The 21,823-nt window shown below is 39.5% G+C and overlaps 1 protein-coding gene across 1 annotated transcript in view; it reads left to right on the top strand.

Annotated features, from left to right (window-relative positions):
* Positions 1 to 16,715, top strand: part of EPHX4 (epoxide hydrolase 4) — a 34,059-nt gene extending 17,344 nt beyond the window's left edge. The window contains exons 4-7 of the mRNA XM_003784162.1: positions 2,451 to 2,579; positions 8,208 to 8,311; positions 8,961 to 9,109; positions 16,041 to 16,715. Of these exons, the coding sequence (XP_003784210.1) occupies positions 2,451 to 2,579; positions 8,208 to 8,311; positions 8,961 to 9,109; positions 16,041 to 16,272 (614 nt within the window). The 3' untranslated portion in view covers positions 16,273 to 16,715. The remainder of the gene's footprint in view (positions 1 to 2,450; positions 2,580 to 8,207; positions 8,312 to 8,960; positions 9,110 to 16,040) is intronic.
* Positions 16,716 to 21,823: the final 5,108 nt, after the last annotated feature.

Raw genomic sequence — 21,823 nt, 5'->3', positions numbered from 1 at the left:
TATGGCAGTTGGGACAGGGAAGGAGTGAATATATTTTAATAATAATCCAGTCTACTACATCCCCTTTGACTAAAACCAGACTACTACCTATAGTCAGTGTGCTACTGGAACCAATATAGTGAGAAATATCATGAAATCAAAGGCCCTTCTTACAATAATCTGAGATCTGGCCAATATTTTTATTTTTTACTTAATTTTTTTTCATTTCAATAGATTTAGATGTTCAAGTGGTTTTTGATTATGTGGATGAATCCTATGGGGTGAAATCTGAGCTTTTAGTGCTTTCATCACTCAAATTGTGTGCCTTGTATCCAATAGGTAATTTTTCTTCTCTCACCCCCTGACAAACTTGCCCCTTCTGAGTCTCCAGTGCTCATTCTATCACTCTGTTTGCCCCTGTATATCATAGCTTAGCTCTCACTTATAAGTGAAAACATGTAATGTTTAGTTTTTCATTTCTGAGTTACTTCCCTAAAGATAATGGCCTCCAGTGCCATCCAAATCGCCAGAAAAAAACGTTATTTCATTCCTTTTTATGGCTGAGTAGTATTCCATGGTGTATATAGACCACATTTTCTTTATCTACTCATCAGCTGATGGGCACTTAGGTTGATTCCATGTCTTTGCAACTGTGAATTGTGCTGCAATAAACATACAAGTGCAGGTGTCTTTTTAATATAACAACTTCTTTTCCTTTGGGTAGATACCAAAGGAAATTGGGATTGTTGGACTGAATGGTAGATCTGCCTATACAGGGCAAAGGTTGCCATACATACATACATAGCTGAATGTACCTTTATTTACAAAATATTCATTACAAAATTTTATAAAATATCTATGTGTTGCTATATAAATATTAAAAATATTTATAATAAATATAATATGAGTTTGTTAATTTTTCCTGTATATGACCACCTTTGGGATCCTTGAGAAATCTCCATACTGTCATTCCCCCCACCAGTGTATAAGCAGTTCCTTTCCACTGTATCTCCACCAAAATAGATTGCTTCTTGACTTTCTAATAATGCCTATTCTGATTGGTAACATAGTGTCTCATTGTGGTTTTAATTTTCATTTGTTTGGTAATTGAACATTTTTTCTTTCTTTCTTTTTTTTTTTTTTTTTTTTGAGACAGAATTTTTTTATGTCACCCTTGGTAGAGTGCCATGGTGTTACAGCTCACAGCAACCTCAGACTCTTGGGCTTAAGCAGTCTCTTGCCTCAGCCTCCCAAGTAGCTGGACAACAGGCACCCACCACGACGCCCAACTATTTTTTGTTGCAGTTGTCATTGTTGTTTAGCTGGCCCAAGCCAGGTTCCAACCCACCAGCCTTGATGTATGTGGCTGGTGCTGTAATGAGCATTTTTTCATATGTTTCTTAGGCCAATCTTTTTATTATTTTATTTTTAAAAATTTGATTTGATTTAATTTATTTTTGTTTGTTTGTTGTGAAACAGAGTCTCACTTTGTTGCCCTCAGTAGAATGCCATGGCATCATACCTCACAGCAGTGTCAAACTCCTGGGGGCCAATATTTTTAGAATAAAAAAAAATGGACAAGGTCTGAAGATGTCAACATGCAGTATTGTTATTTAGTCTGATTATAGTAAAATAGACTCAGACACTGATTTTGAACAGTTAAATTTTATGCAGATTTTGTGATAATTCAGTGAGACCTAGCCTAAATTTGTCATCATGAAATTTTTAGTCAAGTAAATACAAACAAGATAGTGTATACATGTGTATATTAGTTTAGCAGTGAGGACTGATGGAGGGAAATACTTGAGAGAATTAATTTTGCGTATGCCAGGAATAAATTACAAATGAAACTTACCTATCCATACAATGGCAATCCTGTCAGAATCTCTATTAATCAATCTCTGTTAATTTTAACCTAACTGAAACTGCCATAATGATTACATGAAATGAAACTTGTTTATAAATGGTACTACAGTTCAGACTTCCTCCTAGTTCAGATTGACTTCACACTTCCAAATTAGTGACATTTTACTGTGTTGAGTTATAACATTTGTAAAGTAAGGGAGAAAATAGATGCTTCCTGGAAGTAAAGATTTACAAGTTGGACATGGAAGAGGCATTTATGATTTTACTATAACTAAAAATTTCTCAGCATTCAAAAAATAACCCGAATAATCTAATTTATGACCTAGTTATGTGCAGCCTTTACCACTGTTTCCAGACTCAGGTTCGTGGAACCAGAGGTCAGCTGGTTAATTCAGATTTAACAAAAAATATATTCCTGGGAGATAGTCTCAATCTGTAGGTCTGGAGTGGAACTATCTCAATGACTCAAGTTTTGACACCACTGAACTCAATGTATCTGTACAAAGTGCATAATTAAGATAGGATAGGGGAAAGAGTAGTTTCAGAAGTTTAGCTATTTTATGTGAGGTAACTCATTCATGATGTCAACATTTATTTGATTACAGGTTATAGCAAATGTGTTCTGATTGGCCATGACTGGGGAGGCATGATTGCTTGGTTCATTGCCATCTGTTATCCAGAAATGGTGATGAGGCTTATTGTTATTAATTTCCCTCATCCAAATGTATTTACAGGTAAGTTGAAATTTTCATTAAAACTTCTAGTCTGAAAATTCACTATTGTCGCTGACATTGTAGATTAAAAACAGCAAAATGTGGTTAACATAATCTTTTAAATGTTAGACGACTAAACCATGGGAGTGCATCACAATCTCAGCTACCTTGGTTTAAAATCTTGCCAAGGAGTCTAAGAAAATGTAGCTTCATATTTCCTTTCATGATTTTATTCCTTTTTTCAAAATATTTTATTGTTAACTTGGGAAGGGGTAAAGGGGAAAATGCAGTGATACTACTTTGACGGTAATGAATCCTGACAGCCTAGAAATAAATTCACCTCTTGCCTGATGCTTTGGCTGTCAGAAATAGCAGTGCTCTTTAAACCAGAAGTTCTCAAATTTTGGGTCTCAAGACTTCTTTCTACTTTTAAAATGATTAAAGACCCCGTTGAGCTTTTATTTATATGAGTTATATCTATAAATATTCACTTTATTGAAAATTAAAACAAAAAAAATTTTAAGTATATATTAATTCATTTTTTAAAGCCCCATTACACATTAACATAATTTTTTTTTTTTTTTCTGAGACAGAGTCTCACTATGCCAACCTCATAGAGTGACGTGGCATCATAGCTCCTTAAATTCTCGGGCTTAAGCCATTCTCTTGCCTCAGCCTCCCAAGTAGCTGGGACTATAGGCAGCCACCACAATGCCTGGCTATTATTTTTGTTTTGTTTTGGAGACAGAGTCTTACTATGTCACCCTTGGTAGAGTACCATTGCATCACAGCTCACAGCAACCTCAAACTCTTAGGTTTAAGCGATTCTCTTGCCTCAGCCTCCCAAGTGGCTAGGACTACAGGCATCTGCCACAACACATGGCTTTTTTTTTGTTGCAGTTGTCATTGTTGTTTAGCTGGCCCAGGCCAGGCTGAACCCAGCAGCCTTGGTGCATGTGACTGGCACCATAATCCCTGTGCTACGGGCAGCGAGCCTATTTTTGTTGTTTTGTTGTTGTTGTTGTTGTTGTTGTTGTAGTTGTTGTTGCTTGGCAGGCCCCAGGCCAGGTTCAAACCAGCTAGTCCCTGTGGATGTGGCTGATGCCCTAGCCACTGAGCTATCGGCGCTAAGCCCATAAATTTCTTCTTGTTGTTGGTTTTTTTTTGTGTTTTTTTTGAGATAGTTAAAAAAGATAGTCACTCTAGCACCCTAACAAGAGTGCCGTGGCATTATAGCTCACAGGTTCAAGTTCTTGGGCTCAAGTGAGCCTCTTGCCTCAATTTTTCTATTTTTAGTAGAGATGGGGGTCTCACTATTGCTCAGGCTGGTCTGGAGCTCCTGATCTCAAACAATCCACCTGCCTCTGCCTCCCAGAATGCTAAGATTATAGGCATGAGCCACCATGCCCAGGCAAATAACTTATTTTAATGAAAACTATATCTTTCAAAAGCAAATGTTAGTGAAAAGAGTATCATTATTTAACATTTTTGCAAATCTCTTCAATTTTTGGATTAATAGAAGATAGCTGGATTCTCATATCGGTCCTGCATTCAGTCTGTTGCAATATGTTGTTTGAATTGAAGTATATGAAGAAATCTGGCCTCATACAAATTTTAATTGGAAAAGGGATGAATATTTTAATAACCTTTTCATCTGAGTATGGATTTTCTTCCTTAATACTATGCCAAACTTAAAAATTCATTATTTCTTAAAGGTTAATAACAACATGGAATGTGATAACATAAAAATGAACAATTTGTATGCTGTAACATTAAAACCCATTAGTCTCCCAGGCACTTTGAATGGATCTTTTATCCTTGCATGATTTTGTAGACAGTGGTTTACACTGTCTTCTTTTCGAAGACAGTGGTTCCCTGAGTGATGCAGATCTGCCATAAGGTGACACATTTTATGATACATATCAAAAAATCACATTCATTAGTATCACCCCAATCTGTCAGAAAAGTATTGCAAAGCTGGCAAGCTCACAATCGCAAATATAAGTTTTCCAAAATTCTAATAATTAATTTGAAAGTCTGGATTTTATCAATGGCAACAAATATTGTGGATTGTTTTCCCTGAAGTGACAGGCTCACTTTGTTCATTTTCAAGAGATTGTCTGCCAAATACCCATGTCTAACTGATGACCCATGTCTTTCAAATAAAAATGGTGTTGCATAAAAAACCCAGCTAAGTCAACTCATCAAGTCAAGCAATTGCAGAAGTACTTTTCCTTGAGACAACCATCGTGTCTGGGTGGGAGCAGAACTGCTGTCTGTGTGCCTTCTATTTCATCACTCAGAATGTTAAAAAGAGATGCTCAAAGGTTGAGATTTTTTTTTTTTTTTTTTTTTGAGACGGAGCCTCAAGCTGTCCTCCTGGGTAGAGTGCTGTGGCATCACACTCACAGCAACCTCCAACTCCTGGGCTCAAGCGAGTCTCCTGCCTCAGCCTCCCAAGTAGCTGGGACTACAGGCGCCCGCCACAACGCCCGGCTATTTTTTGGTTGCAGCCATCGTTGTTTGGCGGGCTCGATTCGAACCTGCCACCTTAGGTGTATGTGGCTGGCGCCTTAGCCGCTTGAGCCACAGGCGCCGAGCCAAAGGTTGAGATTTAATGCAATTAATAATTTTTGCTATTTCATCAAGGCCATTGTTAAATGAAACTGGCACTTAATTAATTTATTTGCTGCAAGTGTGTGGTGGTGAAGAATATAATGACGACTAGTATTATTTAGTGCCGCTACCTTGATTTGTGCTAAAGCAGCTGTGATTTTATCCATTGTTGCTTTTGTACCATCAGTGCAAATATCAACATAATGAGAAAAAAAGCAAAGAATAACTTAGTATTGTTACGAAATAGCTTGGACCAGCTGTATGCCTTAAAAGGGCCTTGGGGATCCCCAAAGTGTCACATGGACTACACTTGGATGAACCTCTATCTTAAAGGGAATGCTTAAAAATTTAACAGTGATTAAAGACCTGTGAACCATGGCTAGGGAAATTTTTATCTGGTTTTGGCACAATCATAATTTTATCTTTTGTAATTACCCTTTTAAGTTTTCTGAGGTTCAAGTACAGCTTCTACCCACAGCAGCCCTCAAGGAAACAAAAATTCAGGACACTATATTTCTATTTCTTCCTCAAAATTAAACAGGTAAAGAAGAAAGGGACCTTGACTACATAAATATATAAGTGTATGAGTAAGTATATAAGTGTAAGAGTTGTGTTTTACATACACATCCAGTTGACTTATTACTGTGGAGTACAATAGGATACATACTTAGGATACAAATGTACTGGGGTTCATTATCTTTTTCTCAGTTGAATTAGGCAACACAAGTCATACTCCATGCTTGTTCAGCTGATCAGAACCCCATAGTAAGTGTTATTTTGGTGGTGGTGCTACATGGACAAGTTATAATTGGTGCTGTCAGGAAAAGAAACAAAAACTTGGAATGTTCTGTAACTGTTCTATCAATAATACTTTCAACACTGTCAGGTCTCTATCAATATGTGATTTTCAAGTAACAAGTCTGTATTTTTCCATTAATTGTATTTTTTGAATTGTTTGTTGTAGAGATAGGATCTTGCTCTGTTGCCCAGGCTTGGAGTGTAGTGACGTGATGACAGCTCACTGCAGCCTCGAACTCCTGGGCCCCAGCACTCTTAGTTGTATTGATATTTCTCAGAGCAGGGGTGAACACATTTTTTTTCTTTTGAGACAAGTTCTCACTGTGTCATGCAGGCTAGAGTACAATGGTGTCATCTTAGCTCTTTGTACCTTCAGACTCCTGGGCTCAAGTGATCCTCCTGCCTTAGCCTCCTGAGTAGCTGAGACTATTGGTGCACACTACCATGCTCAGCTAAGTTTTTAAATTTTTTGGCAGAGGTGGGATTCTTGCTGTGTTGCCCAGGCTGGTCTCAAGCTCCTGGGTTCAAACATTCCTCCATCTTGACCTCCAAAAGTGCTGAATTTATAGATGTGAGTTACTGAACCTGGCCTCTTTACACCATCTTCTCAGTCACTATACACCTGCCACACTGACCTGCCTTCTGCTTCTTGGACATGCTAAGCCCAGGTGTACTTGCTATTCCTAGATGCTCTTCCTAAATCTTTGCATGGCTGACTCCCTCTTATCATTCAAGACTCAGGGTACATATCATGACCTCGAGAGCCTTCTCTGAGGACCTCTTACATAATAGTCCCTCCACCACCCCACTCCACCATCATTCTCAATTAGATTACCTTGTTTTCTTTTCTTTTCTTTTTTTTTTGAGACAGAGTCTCACTATGTTGCCCTCGGTAGACTGCCATGGCATCACAGCTCATAGCAACCAAACTCTTAGGCTTAAATGATTCTCTTGCCTCAACCTCCCAAGTAGCTGGGACTACAAGCGCCCGCCACAACGCCTGACTATTTTTTTGTTGCAGTTGTCATTGCTGTTTAGCAGGCCTGAGCCGGGTTTGAACCCACCAGCCTCAGTACCTGTGGCTGGCGCCGTAACCACTGTGCTAAGGGTGCTGAGCCATTTTATTTTCTTTATGGTACTATTGCTCTCTACAGTGATCTCTCTCTCTCTCTCTCTCTCTCTCTCTTTTTTTTTTTTGTGACAGAGTCTCACTTTGTCTCCCTCTGTAGAGTTCCGTAACATCATAACTCACAGCAACTTCAAACTCTTGGGCTGAAGCGATTCTCTTGCCTCAGCCTCCCTAGCAGCTGGGACTAAAGGTGCCTCCCACAACATCCAGCTATTTTTTGTTTTTGTTGTTGCTGTTGTTTGTTTGTTTAGCAGGCCCAGGCCAGGTTTAAACCCTCCAGCCCTGGTGTAAGTGGCCAGTGCCCTAACCACTAAGCTACAGACGCCGAGCCTACAGTGATCTTAAGTCTTTGTTACTTAGTGTGTCAGCCCCTCATTTGTAGGAACCTTTTCACTGCTAAATCCCCTGAGGCCAAATGAATAGGTGTTCAATTTTAATCAGCCTGTAAGGAAAATCTTTTGAGCAACAGAAAATTACATCACTATGTATTCCTGGAAAAAGTGTTAGGTCACTGATAATGACCTTGGAGGAAAAGCATGTTGTTTGGACTTCCTGTTTCCTTCTGAGTTAAGACATCATAAAATGGAATTTTGTTTTTATCTAAAGTGCTATAAATTTTTCAGATACCAGAAATACCATAATAAAATATAAGAACATGGAAATTGTTCCAAATAAACCTCACTTATGAATTCTTTTATGGGATCATCTTAAAGTGAAATTGACCTAAAAAGAAGTTCTGGCCAGGCCTGGGGACTCAAACCTATAATCCTAGCACTCTGGGAGGTTGAGGCAGGAGAATTGCTTGAAGTCAGAAGTTCTAGACCAGCCTGAGCAAGAGTGAGAACGCTGTTTCTACTAAAAATAGAAAAAAATTAGCCAAGTGTGGTAGTATGCACCTGTAGTCCCAGCTAGCTACTCGGGAGGCTGAGGCAAGAGGATCTCTTGAGCCTAGTAGTTCCAGGTTGCTGTGAGCTATGATGATGCCACTACACTCTAGCCTGGGTGATAGAGTGAGACTCTGTCTCAAAAAAAAAAAAAAAGAAGTTCTTCACTAGTAAGTAATTGATACCCCTTGGATAAAGTCTAATGTGGCATTTTAATTGCAGAATATATTTTACGACACCCTGCCCAACTATTCAAATCCAGCTATTACTACTTCTTCCAAATACCACGGTTCCCGGAATTTATGTTCTCAATAAATGATTTCAAGGTAAGCCAAATCAATAATGTATTATTATTATCAATGAAAAATATTTTTAATTAAAGTCCATTTGTAAGAAATAAAACTGGCTCAGCACCTATAGCTCAACCGGCTAAGGCAGCAGCCACGTACACCTAAGGTGGCGGGTTCGAATCCCCAGCCCGGACCCGCCAAAACAACAATGACACCTGCAACCAAAAAATAGCCGGGCGTTGTGGCGGGCACCTGTGGTCCCAGCTACTTGGGAGGCGGAGGCAGGAGACTCGCTTGAGCCCAGGAGTTGGAGGTTGCTGTGAGCTGTAATGCCATGGCACTCTACCCAGGGGGACAGCTTGAGGCTCTGTCTCAAACAAAAAAAAAAAAAAAAGAAATAAAACTGAAAAATAAAGAAAAAATGTTAAAACTTATATGACTAGACACCAAAAAGACAGGATGCTTCTCATAAGGGTGACGTGGGCACGGGGGATTAGGAAGGAAAACTCTCAAAAGTAAAGCCAAGAACACAGAAATGTATTTAATGTGTAAGTTTGTAAATGAGGTCCCCAACTTGGCTAGAGTTGTCACTGCACAATGACCACCATCCCCTCTCAACAGCCAAAGATTTAGTTTGTTATTAGCTAAATAAAAAGTTTTAATTATTCTCTTTTCACTAAATTAGGCTTTGAAACAGCTGTTTACCAGTCATAGCACTGGCATTGGAAGAAAAGGACGTCAGTTAACAACCGAAGATCTTGAAGCTTATGTTTATGTCTTTTCTCAGCCCGGAGCATTATGTGGTCCCATTAACCATTACCGAAATATCTTCAGGTCAGTATAACCTCTTTCTATTTAAGGAAAATATTTCAATCTTGTCCTAAGGAGACAATATTTTATTTTAAGATTAAGTTCACCACTTATTCAAAGACTGAAAGTATTTTCATCTGTTTAGTAAGTTGCATAATCTTTATTATGGACAATTTCAAATATCCGGAAAAGCAAAGAGACTAATATAAAGGATCACCCATATAACTGACACTTGTTTTATCCCTAGCTCTAGACACTTATTCTCTTCCTTTGTATTGTTTTCAGTAGATGTATATTTTTAGGGGTTTTTTTTTTTAGTCATATTTTTAATGATCATTTATTTTTTCAAGAAATATTTAGTAAGCACTTTCTATGTTCTAGGCTATGTTAGTACTCAGGACACAGTAATAAGAAAAAGCTAGACAAAGTTCCTGATTTCACAAAACTTGTTGTCTAGTAAACAGATATTTAGCAAATAACCACAGTAATGAGTGAACAGGTGTAAACTAATAGAAATGCTTTAAAATAAAGTGATGAGAACTGAGGAAATGATGAACAAAGAAGTGAAAGATGAGATAGATATTGATGGGGTGGTGCCTGTGGCTCAGAGAGTAGGGCGCTGGCCCCATATGCTGGAGGTGGCGGGTTCAAACCCAGCCCTAGTCAAAAACTTCAAAAAGAAAAAAAAAAAAGAGAGATAGATATTGATAGGCAAAAATGAGGACCAGAGGCCTAGCTTTCCAGAAGAAGGGAACAGCAATGCCACAGCTGTATGGGGAGATGGAGAATTGGGGCTTCAAGCAGCAGAATTAAAGCCAGTGTGATGGGAGCCCAGGAAGTCAGGGTGAAGAGAAGAGCGTGAAATTTGGATGGGTTCATGAGGTAGACAGCAGCTGGCCATGCAGAGCCCAGCCACAGAGTTGAGGCCAAAGAATGTGAGTTTCAAGAAGAAAAGAAAAATCAGTGCAATGTATATTTGGATAAGTCACTCAGGCTGGAGAATATATTGGAGGAGATTTGAACAAATGTTACGAAACTGCAGCAATCCAGGCTACAGATGATAATAGCTTGAAAACAGCAGAGATGGGGAAAGTGGGTAGGTTTCTTTTTTTTTAAGAGATGAGGTCTTATTACATTGCCTAGGCTGGCCTCAAACTCTGGCTTCAAGAAATCCTTCTTCAGCCTCTCAAGTAACTGGATGAACCATCACACCCAACTGAAAGTGAATGGATTTAAGAAATACTTAAGAGAAAAACTGGCAGGTATTGTAATTCTCCTGCCTCAGCCTCCCAAGTAGCTGGGACTATAGACGCCCACCTGGCTACTTTTTGTTGCAGTTGTCCTTGTTTAGCCGGCCCAGGCTGCGTTCGAACCTGCCAGCCTGGGTGTATGTGGCTGGCGCCACAACCACTGCTATGGGTGCTGAGCCATGAACAGCTTTTCATAGGTAAGCAACGCCAAGTACACCATTAAAAAGAGCTATGTGACATATATTAACCCTACAAATAGGTATATTATACATTACACACAGGTATATTATACATTACACACAGGTATATTATTACATTATACACAGGCGGGAAGATAGCCCTCATTCACTACTCTGAGCTTCCTTGGGACTATAGCCTCATCCCAGAACTCTCCAAACTTAGGAACTAAGGAACCTGGGTAAACTAGGAATAAGACTACCTCTAAAACCTTCATTGCCAAAAGATAAATCTAAACCTATAATGAAGCATCAAATAATAAAGCAAAAATTCACAAACTTAAAGGGAAAAATGGACAAATCCACAATGACTGTAGGAGAATCCTAACCCACCTCTCTTGGAAGCTGATCAGTTAAGCAGAAAAAAATGATAAGGATATAGAAGATATGAAAAACTCTATTGATATCTTTGATCTGATGAACAATTCTAGAATTCTGCACCCAGCGATTAAAAAACACACATTGTTTTCAATTTCATAAAGAGTGTTTACAAAAACTATTTACATAAAGGACTACAAAGCAAGTCTTCACCATTACAAAAAAAAAGTGCTAATGTATTATCTTCTCTGAACACATTACCATTGGAAATTAACAACAACAGCTTTCTTAGAAAACTTGATATATTCAGAAATTTGAAAAATACTTATAAATAACTCATGGATTAAAAATAAAATCACAACAATAGCTGGGTGTGGTGGCATACCCAGGATCCCAGTTGCTCCAGAGACTGAGGCAAGATAATCACTGAGCCCAGGAGTTGAGACTGCAGTGAGGCCAGTCTCAAGAGTGCATGTTGGCTCGGCGCCTATAGCTCAACCGGCTAAGGCGCCAGCCACGTACACCTAAGGTGGCGGGTTCGAATCCCCAGCCCGGACCCGCCAAACAACAATGATGGCTGCAACCAAAAAATAGCCGGGCGTTGTGGCGGGCGCCTGTGGTCCCAGCTACTTGGGAGGCAGAGGCAAGAGACTCGCTTGAGCCCAGGAGTTGGAGGTTGCTGTGAGCTGTAATGCCATGGCACTCTACCCACGGGGAAAGCTTGAGGCTCTGTCTCAAAAAATAAATTAAAAAAAAAAAAAAGAGTGCATGTTCAGGCCAGTGCGCTCCAGCCTGGGTAACAGAGTGAGACCTCATTTCCTTAAAAAAAAAAAAAAAAAAAAAATTAGTGAAAACATAGGGAAAAATGATGGTTTCAAAACATGTGCAAGGTTATTCATTTCTCAAATCCACTATTGCTGACCACTGACCCTATCCAATATAGATATATCATAAAGAAAGATTTAATATCCTTGATTGTATTTTTTTTCTTTTTGAGACAGAGTATCACTATGTCTCCCCTGATGGAATGGCATGGTGGTACAGCTCACAGCAACCTCAAACTCTTGGGCTTAAGCGATTCTCTTGCCTCAGCCTCCTGAGTACCTGGGACTACAGGTGCCTGCCACAACACCCGGCTGTTTTTTGGTTGTAGGTGTCATTGTTGTTTGGCGGGCCTGGGCTGGATTCAAACCCATCAGCTCCAGAGTATGTGGCTGGCGCCCTAGCTGCTGAGCAACCGGTGCTGATCCATCCTTGACTGTATTTATCAAAATAGTTTTTTCCTTAAAAACTCAAACCTGGTGCTATGGGAAGAGTTAACATATCCTAGCTGAGGACTGGAAACTTAGACAAGCATTTGTTCAATAAACAAATTAATGACTATCATTAAAACACAAACAAAACATGTGACATACAGTTAAAAACAATACTTAGGAAGAAATACACAATGCTTACATTAGAAAAGCGAATTGAAAATTAGTGAGCTAAGAGTTCAGTTCAAGAAGTTGGAAACAGAATAACATGTAAACAAAAATAAATTAGGAGGAAGATAATTTAAAATAGATAAAAAGCAGAAATGAATACAAGAGGAACAAAGACACAGTAGAGGCAAGTGATAAAACCAGAACCAGATTCTTTGAAGGCTATTAAGATAGATAGACCCACCTATGATCCTGGCACCAAATTTGGGAGGCCCAGGCCAGTAGTTCAACACCAGCCTGCATACGAGACAGACCTATCTCTACAAAAAATAGAGAAATTAGGCATGCAGGCTGGTGCGTGTCTTTAGTCCCAGGTACTTGAAAAGCTGAGGCAGGAGGATCACTTGAGCCCAGGAGTTGCAGTGAGCTATAATGCGGCCACTGCATTCTAACCACAGAGCAAGACTCAGTCTCAAAAGAAAAAAAAAAGATAAATAATATTAGAAACCAGGAAACAGTGAACATAACTACAAATATAACAGATGTTAAAATGTAAGATTTTAGCTAAATAAATTTAGAATTTTGACAAAATGGGTACTTTTTGAGAAAAACACAACATCTAAAAATGACTCATGAAGAACTTAGAAAACCAAATAGACCAAATAGGAGTATTAATTTAAAGCAAAAGCACACATTGACACACAAATACACACCCTTACACATAAGCCTAGTTGATTCTTCTGGTAAGTTCTACCACAGAAAAGCCCACTATTTTAGACATTACTAAAAGAAGTATTTAGCTCATTTTATGAGATAATATAACTTTCATATCAAACAAGACAAGAATTGTATAAGACAGGCAAATTACAGGTCAATTTAAGTTATAAGTATATATCCACAAATTCAAAATATAATATTATCAAACTGAATTCAGCATGTATTAAAAAGTTAAACCAAGAGGCTAGGTTTGGTGGCTCATGCCTATAATCCCAACACTCTGGGAGGCTGGAGTAGGTGGATTACTTGAACTCAAACATTCCAGACCAGCCTAAGCAAAACAGAGATGAGACCCTATCTCTAAAACTAGCCAGGCGTGGTGGCGGGCACCTGTAATCTCAACTATTTGGGAGGCTGAGGCAAGAGAATGGCTTGAGCCCAGGAGTTTGAGGTTGCTATGAGCTATGAGGCCACTGCACTCTACCTAGGATTACAAAGTGCGACTCTGTCTAAAAAAAAGAAAAAAAGAAAAGAAAATGCATAGAATATGACCAAAACATTATTTTTTGATGATGGAATGATTTTTTTTTTTTTAAGACAGGGCCTCAAGCTGTCGCCCTGGGTAGGGTGTCATGGCATCACAGCTCGCAGCAACCTCCAACTCCTGGGCTCAAGTGATTCTCCTACCTCCACCTCCCAAGTAGCTGGGACTACAGGCACCTGCCACAATGCCCGGCTATTATATTTTATTTTATTTTTTGGTTGCAGCCATCATTGTCATTTGGCAGTCCTGGGCTGGATTCAAACCCACCAGCTCAGGTGTATGTGGCTGGCACCTTAGCTGTTTGAGCCACAGGCACCAAGCCTTTTATTTTGGCTGGTCTGGAACGTCTGAGTTCAAGCAATCCACCTACTCCAGCCTCCCAAAGTGCTGGGATTTTAGGCATGAGTCACCAAACCCAAGCCAAGAGTGTGGTAGTGTCATCATAGCTTGCTGCAAACTCAAACTCTTGGGTCAAGCAATCCTCCTACATTGGCCTCCTAAGATTACTGAGATTGCAGGTATTAGCCACCATACCCAGCCCATGATTTTATTTTTATATTTTTCTGTATTTAAGAAAATACACAGTAAAAACTTTATGTCTTAAGCCTGAGCAACATAGCAAGATCCTGACTCTACCAAACAAATTTTGAAAAATTAGCCAAGCTTGGTGACCTGCTCTCATTGTTCCAGTTACTTGGGAGGCTAAGGTGGGAGGATCACTTGAGCCCAGGACTTGAAGTTACAGTAAGCTATGATGTCACCACTGGAGTCTAGCCTGGGCAACAAGCAAGGCCCTGTCTCAAAACAAAACCAATCAAAAAAAAAAAACCACACTTTATGTTTTAAAAAGAACATTCTTGGAAAATAAATATAGTATACATAATATTAAAACTTAGTTCATATATGTTTTCTGATTTTTTTAGCTCCAATTTTCATATATAATACATATATTACCTAAGAACAATTAAAAAAAAATTTATTTTAAGACAGAGTCTCACTGCTCAGCACCTGTGGCTCAAGTAGATAAAGTGCCAGCCACATACACCTGAGCTGGTAGGTTTGAATCCAGCCTGGGCTCACCAAACAACATTGATGACTGCAACCAAAAAATAGCTGGGCATTGTGGTGGGCACCTGTAGTCCCAGCTACTTGGGAGGCAGAGGCAGGGGAATCGCTTAAACCCAGGAGCTGGAGGTTGCTGTGAGCTATGATGCCACGGTACTCTATCCAGGGTGACAGCTTGAGGCTATGTCTCAAAAAAAAAAAAAAAAAAAAAGACAGAGTCTCACTAGGTTGCCCTCTGTAGAATGTCATAGCATCATAGCTCACAGTAACCTCAAACTCCTAGGCTCAAGTGATTCTCTGGTCTCAGCTTCCCAAGTACCTGGGACTACAGGTGCCTGCCACAACTCCCAGCTATTTCTAGAGACAGGGTCTTGCTTTTGCTGAGGCTGGTCTTGAACTCCTGGGCTCAAGCAATCTGCCCATCTCAGCCTCCCAAAGTGCTAGGATTACAGGCATGAGCCACCGTACCTGGCCAATTTAAAATATATTTAAACGGTAACACAGCATAAAGCGGTCTTTCATCACACCAATTCAAAAAATCTGGTATCCTTTTAAAGAAAAGTATTCCTCATAGTGATGAATTCCTTATTTAATTTATAGCCTTCATTATACATTTTGCTAAGCTCACTCAATTTAAAATTTTATTAGATCTTTTCTTAAATAGCCTTTAATTTTTTTTATTGTACAGGTTGATTGCCTAATGCAGTATTTCTCAACCATTTCTTCATTATTTCCCTAAGAAGCCTTTTTAGACATTTTTTCCTAATCACTCCCACCCCATGAAATTTTAATATCCGTTTTTATACTATCTGTATAGCCATGCTTTATATACATTAAGACTAAGATTTCTTTTACCTTCCCAAGAACCAGTTTTTGCCTGTTTGGAGGCACTATTGCCCCCTTTGAGAAGGCTTAGCGGAACATTATAGAAAAAAGTTACTTTAACTTTTGCAATTGTTGTACCTGTCCTGCCCTGAAAAGATAGACTCAGACCCCACTTAGAAGTAATTAATTGGTGATTTATTACACCTGTGCAGGGGACTGCTGCCCTGAGAGGCAGTCTGCCTTGAAGTAGAGAGCAGGTCATCTTTTATACTCTTTTTGTGTAGTTAAGCAAGCAGGCCAGTGCAGAAGCGAAAAGTTGTGGTTAGCTCGGGGCAGGGTTACAGCCTGGGTAACAATGGAATACTGCTTGGGTAACACAGCTTAGGTAGGTTTCCCACTATTGTTTGTTCACCAGGGACTAGGGGTTTTTTTGTGAACTTCGGAACTTTCTGTGCTTCCTTATTCTGAAGCCTTTTCTCAGAATCAACCCTGGGGGGGGGGTGGAGCTGGGAGACAGAATGGGAATGGGAACTTGCCCATTACACGATGACTCTCAAGGTCCTGTGTTTTGTTTTATAGCTGCCTGCCTCTCAAACACCACATGGTGACCACTCCAACACTGCTACTATGGGGAGAAAAAGACGCATTTATGGAAGTAGAGATGGCTGAAGTCACAAAGATTTATGTTAAAAACTATTTCAGGCTAACTATTTTGTCAGAAGCCAGTCATTGGCTTCAGCAAGACCAACCTGACATAGTGAACAAATTGATATGGACATTTCTAAAAGAAGAAACAAGGAAAAAAGAATGACTTTTCTTTATCTTTTGTGAGGGGTCTGTAATGAAATCTCTAAATGATTTTTAAAAATTGTTCATCAACTTCTTTACATTACATCAGGAAAAACCTGTTTTAATATGCTTTATCATAAATATCCTAACAAATGGTATGGGGAAAAAAATCTTAGAATGTGTGAACATATAATGTTGATTTTCTTCTGTTGTATTTTTGCACAGAAAAGCATTTGCCTTAAAATGTATATATACTTGTATGCGAAGGAAATTGGGGAAAATGGCTCAGTTTTGGTTTCTTGCTTTCTTTACTCTGTTGACATATGGTGCCTTTTACAAATGTATATTAAAGATTAGTTGTGCCATATTAAAAGACAAACCTGCGATGGTATAAATTTTCATTTCATTGTTCAAAAGTTATTTTTACTTTTTTTTTACTATTTTATAATCATTAAAAATTTTAGCATCGCAACTATTGGATTTATAGTATATCTATCAGCTTGAAGGCAAATATAACTACATAAATGTGCATACTTCAAATTGACCGTAATTACCATTTATACTAGGAACATTAAGGTGTTTTTTAAAACTGATATGTTGGGCCTCACCCCTATAATCCTACTGCTCTGGGAGGCCGAGGCTCAGGTGTTTTGCCTAAACTCAGGAGTTCGAGACCAACCTGAGCAAGAGCAAGATCCCATCACTACCAAAATTAGACAAACTGAGTGTTTGTGGCAGGAGCCTGTAGTCTCAGCTACTTGGAGGCCAAGGCATGAGGATCACTTGAGCCTAGGAGTTTGAGGTTGCTGTGAGCTACGATGATGCCATGGCACTCAACCCCAGTGTGACAAAATGAGATTCTGTCTTCAAAAAAAAAAAATATATATATATATATACACACACACACACTCGCACATAAATATAAAGGGTACACATAAAGTTTATGTGCAAGTTACTATGTTAAACTATTATTTTTTTTTGATACAGAGTCTCACTTTGTTACCGTTGGTAGAGTGCCGTGGCATCATAACTCACAGCAATCTCAAACTCTTGGGCTTAGGCACCCACCACAACACCCAGCTGTTTTTTAGAGATGGGATCTCCCTCTTTCTCAGGCTGGTCTCAAACTTCTGAGCTCAGGCAATCCGCCCGCCTAGGCCTCCCAAAGTGCTGGGATTACAGGCATGAGCCACCACTATGTTAAACTATTTTAAATTGTACATAAACTTTATGCCCACCCTATACATATAAGGCGTGGCAACGTGAAAGTTTCTCTTAGGAAGTATACTCGTAATGCAGTTAAATAAGGGTTCAAAAGTGGAAACAAACATTACTAGTAAGATTGGGGAAGAGTTGCAGTGTAGAAAACAATACCAGCTCAAGGGACTACTACTTGTTCTCTTGGGTGTCTCTCCTTTGACATGGGAGACAGCCAGTAACATTGCCAAATAATAGCACCTTAGAGACGACAGTGTATTTCCATACAAGCTCTACAATGGTGAAACGAATGCTTCCCTCATCAAACACAGTAGTGATAGTGACAGAAGAGTGGAATGTCCTTAAGAATTCTTGTTATTGTATCATAGCAACTTGTATTGACAATACAAGGGCAATTTTTTATATACATTATATTGGCCCCTCATATAACATTGAAAGGTAGGAGTGTTGCCAATCTGTAGGTGTAAAAACGAGATTTAACCAATAACTTTGCCAATGCCCCATTGTAAGTGCTGGTGCCAGGATGTGACCTAAATCCATCTAACTGTAAAGCCCATGATCTTTCTACTGAATATCACACTCCATTTAACAGACTTTGGTGTCCTCCACTCTTCCTGTTTCAGCAGTGACCTGGTGTGTTTCAATAGATAGAAACATCTCTCAGAAACCTGCAACTTTGACCTTTAATTATGGGAAAAGGAATTCAAATTAGGAATTAGCAAACAGGAATATTCTATAGAGCACTGTCAGAGTTACACAGGCTACAAAGTATAGCAGCAAGTTTCACGCCAACTTTCTTTTTTGTTTTTTTAGACAAGCCTCAAGCTGTGGCCCTGGGGAGAGTGCTGTGGCATCAGAGCTCACAGCAACTTCCAATTGCTTGAGCTCCAGCTTCTGGGATCAAGCAATTCTCCTGCCTCAGCCTCCCAACAGGCACCTGCCACAAATAGCCTGCCTGGCTATTTTTTTTAGTTACAGCTGTCGTTGTTTGGCGGGCCTGGTCTGGATTCGAACCTGCCCGCTCAGGTGTATGTGGCTGGCACCTTAGCCGCTTGAGCCACAGGCACCGAGCCAGCTTCACTCCAACTTTGTGCTTCCCTCCAGATCATTTCCAATGGGCAGCAACAAAGGAATAGAGCTTGCCGACTGTGGGTATGGATACAATAAATCCTGACTTATTTTAATGAAAACCTGTTACTGACAAAGGTGATTTTTAAGGTTTATTGTTGATGCTGTGTCAGTTTGGACAGATTCCTGTAGACTAATGTTCAGACTATAAATCAAACCTGACATGGAAGTCTGGTCCGTCATAATGAATGTACTCTAATTTTCAATGGATATGGAAAAGTACTTGTAACAGACATAAAGACTCAAGGGTGCCAATAAAGCCTCTCAAGATAGGGAAGTATTATTGTCTCCATCGAAATCAATGTGTAGGCAAAGTATTATAGATGAACTTGACTTACCACCAAAACAAATCACAGTAAGTAAACATTACTAGTAATGGCACCTAAATTAATAAGTTGTAATTAACATTCATCTATTCAGATTAGTATATCCCCACTAGGTATATAATATACATCTCAGAAGTTATGTGAGAATAATTTTATTAAGCATATATGTCCAAAGCAAGATGTTTGCCAAAAAAAAAAAAAGAAGAAAAAAGACTGTTGATAGGATTCTAATTCTCCTGTTACCAAATTTACCATCTTTGGTTTTTCTGATTTTAAAGGTAACACATCCCTTCCCATTATCCACAGTTGCCTCTGAGAGTTATAATTATGTGCAAACTGAAAAAGCATTTGAAAGTGGGGGCGGCGTGTACACCAGAGGCTGTCCCCAGATCCAGGCTACCCATATCCTGCATCTACAGGGAGGTGGGCTTCGTGGCTCTGGACTCCAAGGTGGAGGTGAGAGAGTGTGGAATCGCCCTGGAGGCGATCAAGTCCTTTTACCCTCCGGTGGTGGCCAATCTCTTCTGGCAGCAGGGAGCCTGCATCATCATCATCTTGGGGGTGGGAGGGGTGTGAGCTCGTGCCAGGGCTAGTGACCTGCTTCCCCTTTCTCCAACGTGAGCTGACCAGGGCAGGCCCGCCAACAGTTGGAGAGGAAAAGCGGTGAAACCAGCCCTAGAGCTCCTGCTTCAGGCAGCAATCTTTTTAACTGGGTTCTTGGTGAAAGGGAAAGGGAAAAAAAACACCTGGGAGGAGGTCCCCATCTTCCTCATGGCACCACACTCCACTTTCTTTGACACCATCGCCCGTGCTGTGGCCGAGTTACCTTCCGTGTTCTCCGCAAGTCAAAATCCGCAGATCCCTTTGGCTGGGAAATTCCTTTTGTTAACGCAGCCAGTGCTTGGGACCCAAGAAGACCCCTATTCCAAGAAGAATACCTGGAATGAAATCCTGAAGCGAGTGACATCCTGAGGGAAGTGCTCACAGATCCTGATTTCCCAGGAGTGTGTGCCCAGTCCCCCCGTCTTGGTGCTTTTAAACTAGACGCCTTCTTTTCAGGGGTCCCTTTGCAGCACCCGACCACCCTGAACATGGTGACCTGGACTTGGCAGGAGTTTACAGGCTTCCAGGCCTGTATGTTGACCCTTCACCAGAGTAGAAGTTAAGTTTATGCTTGCTTATATCCCAAATTATGAGCACCCCATTTTTTTTTGCCAGTACTGTACTCATCAGCATAGCCAATGCTGTGGGTGCCTATACAGAGCGTCCTTAGGGAGACTGCAGAGCGGTGTTTTCCACAGGTAATTTTCATCTACCCATGGAAGCTGGTTTGGTGGAATTTACAAAAATTAGCCAGAAATTGAAATTAGATTGGGACAATATTCATAAGCATTTGGATGAATTGGCTGCAATTGAAGTTGTCTGAAACGGAAGGAAGATAGGAATTGAAGAATTCTCAGTGTGTGTAAAACTTCCAGTTTCAGAGCCCTTGAAATAAACTTCTGCCCTCTTAAACAGGAATAGTGATGGTGACACAGACTTCAGAGAGCATGCGATAGGTCTGAGGGTCCTATGCAATCCCACCAACACTGAAAAGATTTTGCAGAGGTCATTTTAAGCTTTTTGATTTTGATGAGGTTGGTTTACTAAGGGAATAGGACTTCACTACTGCACTTCAGGCAGCTTTTAGAGTCCCAAATCTTGATGTTTCCAGAGTTAGGAAATAGCTGGACAGAACTCAGTGTACTTTCATACAAGAGATTTAAGAAATTTGCCCTGAAGCATCCAATATATGCCAAGTTATTTAATTCCTACTTAGACCTCCAGGCAGCCTACATATATTCATTACTCCAAGAAGTACAGTCTTTTTTTTTTTTAAAGATTTTTTTATTAAATTATAGCTGTGTACATTAATGCAATCACAGGATACAGTGTGGTGTTTTCATATACATTTTGAAATACTCTTATCAAACTGGTTAACATAGCCTTCATGTCATTTTCTTAGTTATTGAGTTAAGACAGTCATACTCTGCTTTTAGAAAGATTCACTTATACCCTTGTAGGATAAACCATAGAGGTGACCCCTCCAATCACCCTCCCTCCATCCATCCACCCCCCCCTCCTCTTCCCTCTCCCTCCCCTGTCCCCATATTCTAAGGCTATAATTAGGTTATAACATTCCTATGAATGCTATAAATAAGAAGTACAGTCTTAATCACTGTATTCAAAGGTTACAAGTTAGCTCAGAAAATGGTGAAAATGCCTTCTACATAGGAACTATTTTTGAAATAAAAATTATCCTTTGAGGAAGAACTCAATAGTTTTCACTCTAAGTGGTATGGTCACTTTATCATGATATGTGAAGTGTGCTTGAGGAATATTTCAATGGCATTTTATAGTGCCCACTTTTTTCTTTCTTAAGATAAAATTTGTCTTAATCTGACCTAAAAAAATTAAGTGATCTGGTCATAAACCTTATTCACTCAGCAGGGCTCTAGTTACTGCCTTTTTTTGTTTGTTTGTTTCATGCTACAATAAGGCCAGAGGAAAATCATAACCAATCATTTCTCCCTTACTCCTGCAGAAAAAAAAAACTCATTAAGCAGTCAATAAATACATTAAATTACCATTTGATCTCCTCTGGAAAAAAGGAGATAAATCTCTTTGCTCATTTGAAAAGTAGCCCAAATTTTCCTTTTTTTCAAAACAAAATAAAAATAAATATCAGGAAGGTAATAGTATTAGAAATACTATTGTAATTGTTATGTATGGTATGGCTCACCCTGCTGCATATTTTAAAGTATAAAAGTGATTATTTAGAATAAGAAAAGAAATTACAACACATTTCAATTTCTGGAAATCTGGGTAATACTATAAACATAGGTCATAAATACAGGAATT

The sequence above is a fragment of the Otolemur garnettii genome, unplaced genomic scaffold (genome assembly GCF_000181295.1).
Source record: "Otolemur garnettii isolate 467f Iridium unplaced genomic scaffold, OtoGar3 scaffold00010, whole genome shotgun sequence".
Lineage (NCBI taxonomy): Eukaryota > Metazoa > Chordata > Mammalia > Primates > Galagidae > Otolemur > Otolemur garnettii.
Note: the sequence above shows the minus strand (reverse complement) of the source record. Positions and strands in the feature narration are given on the sequence as shown.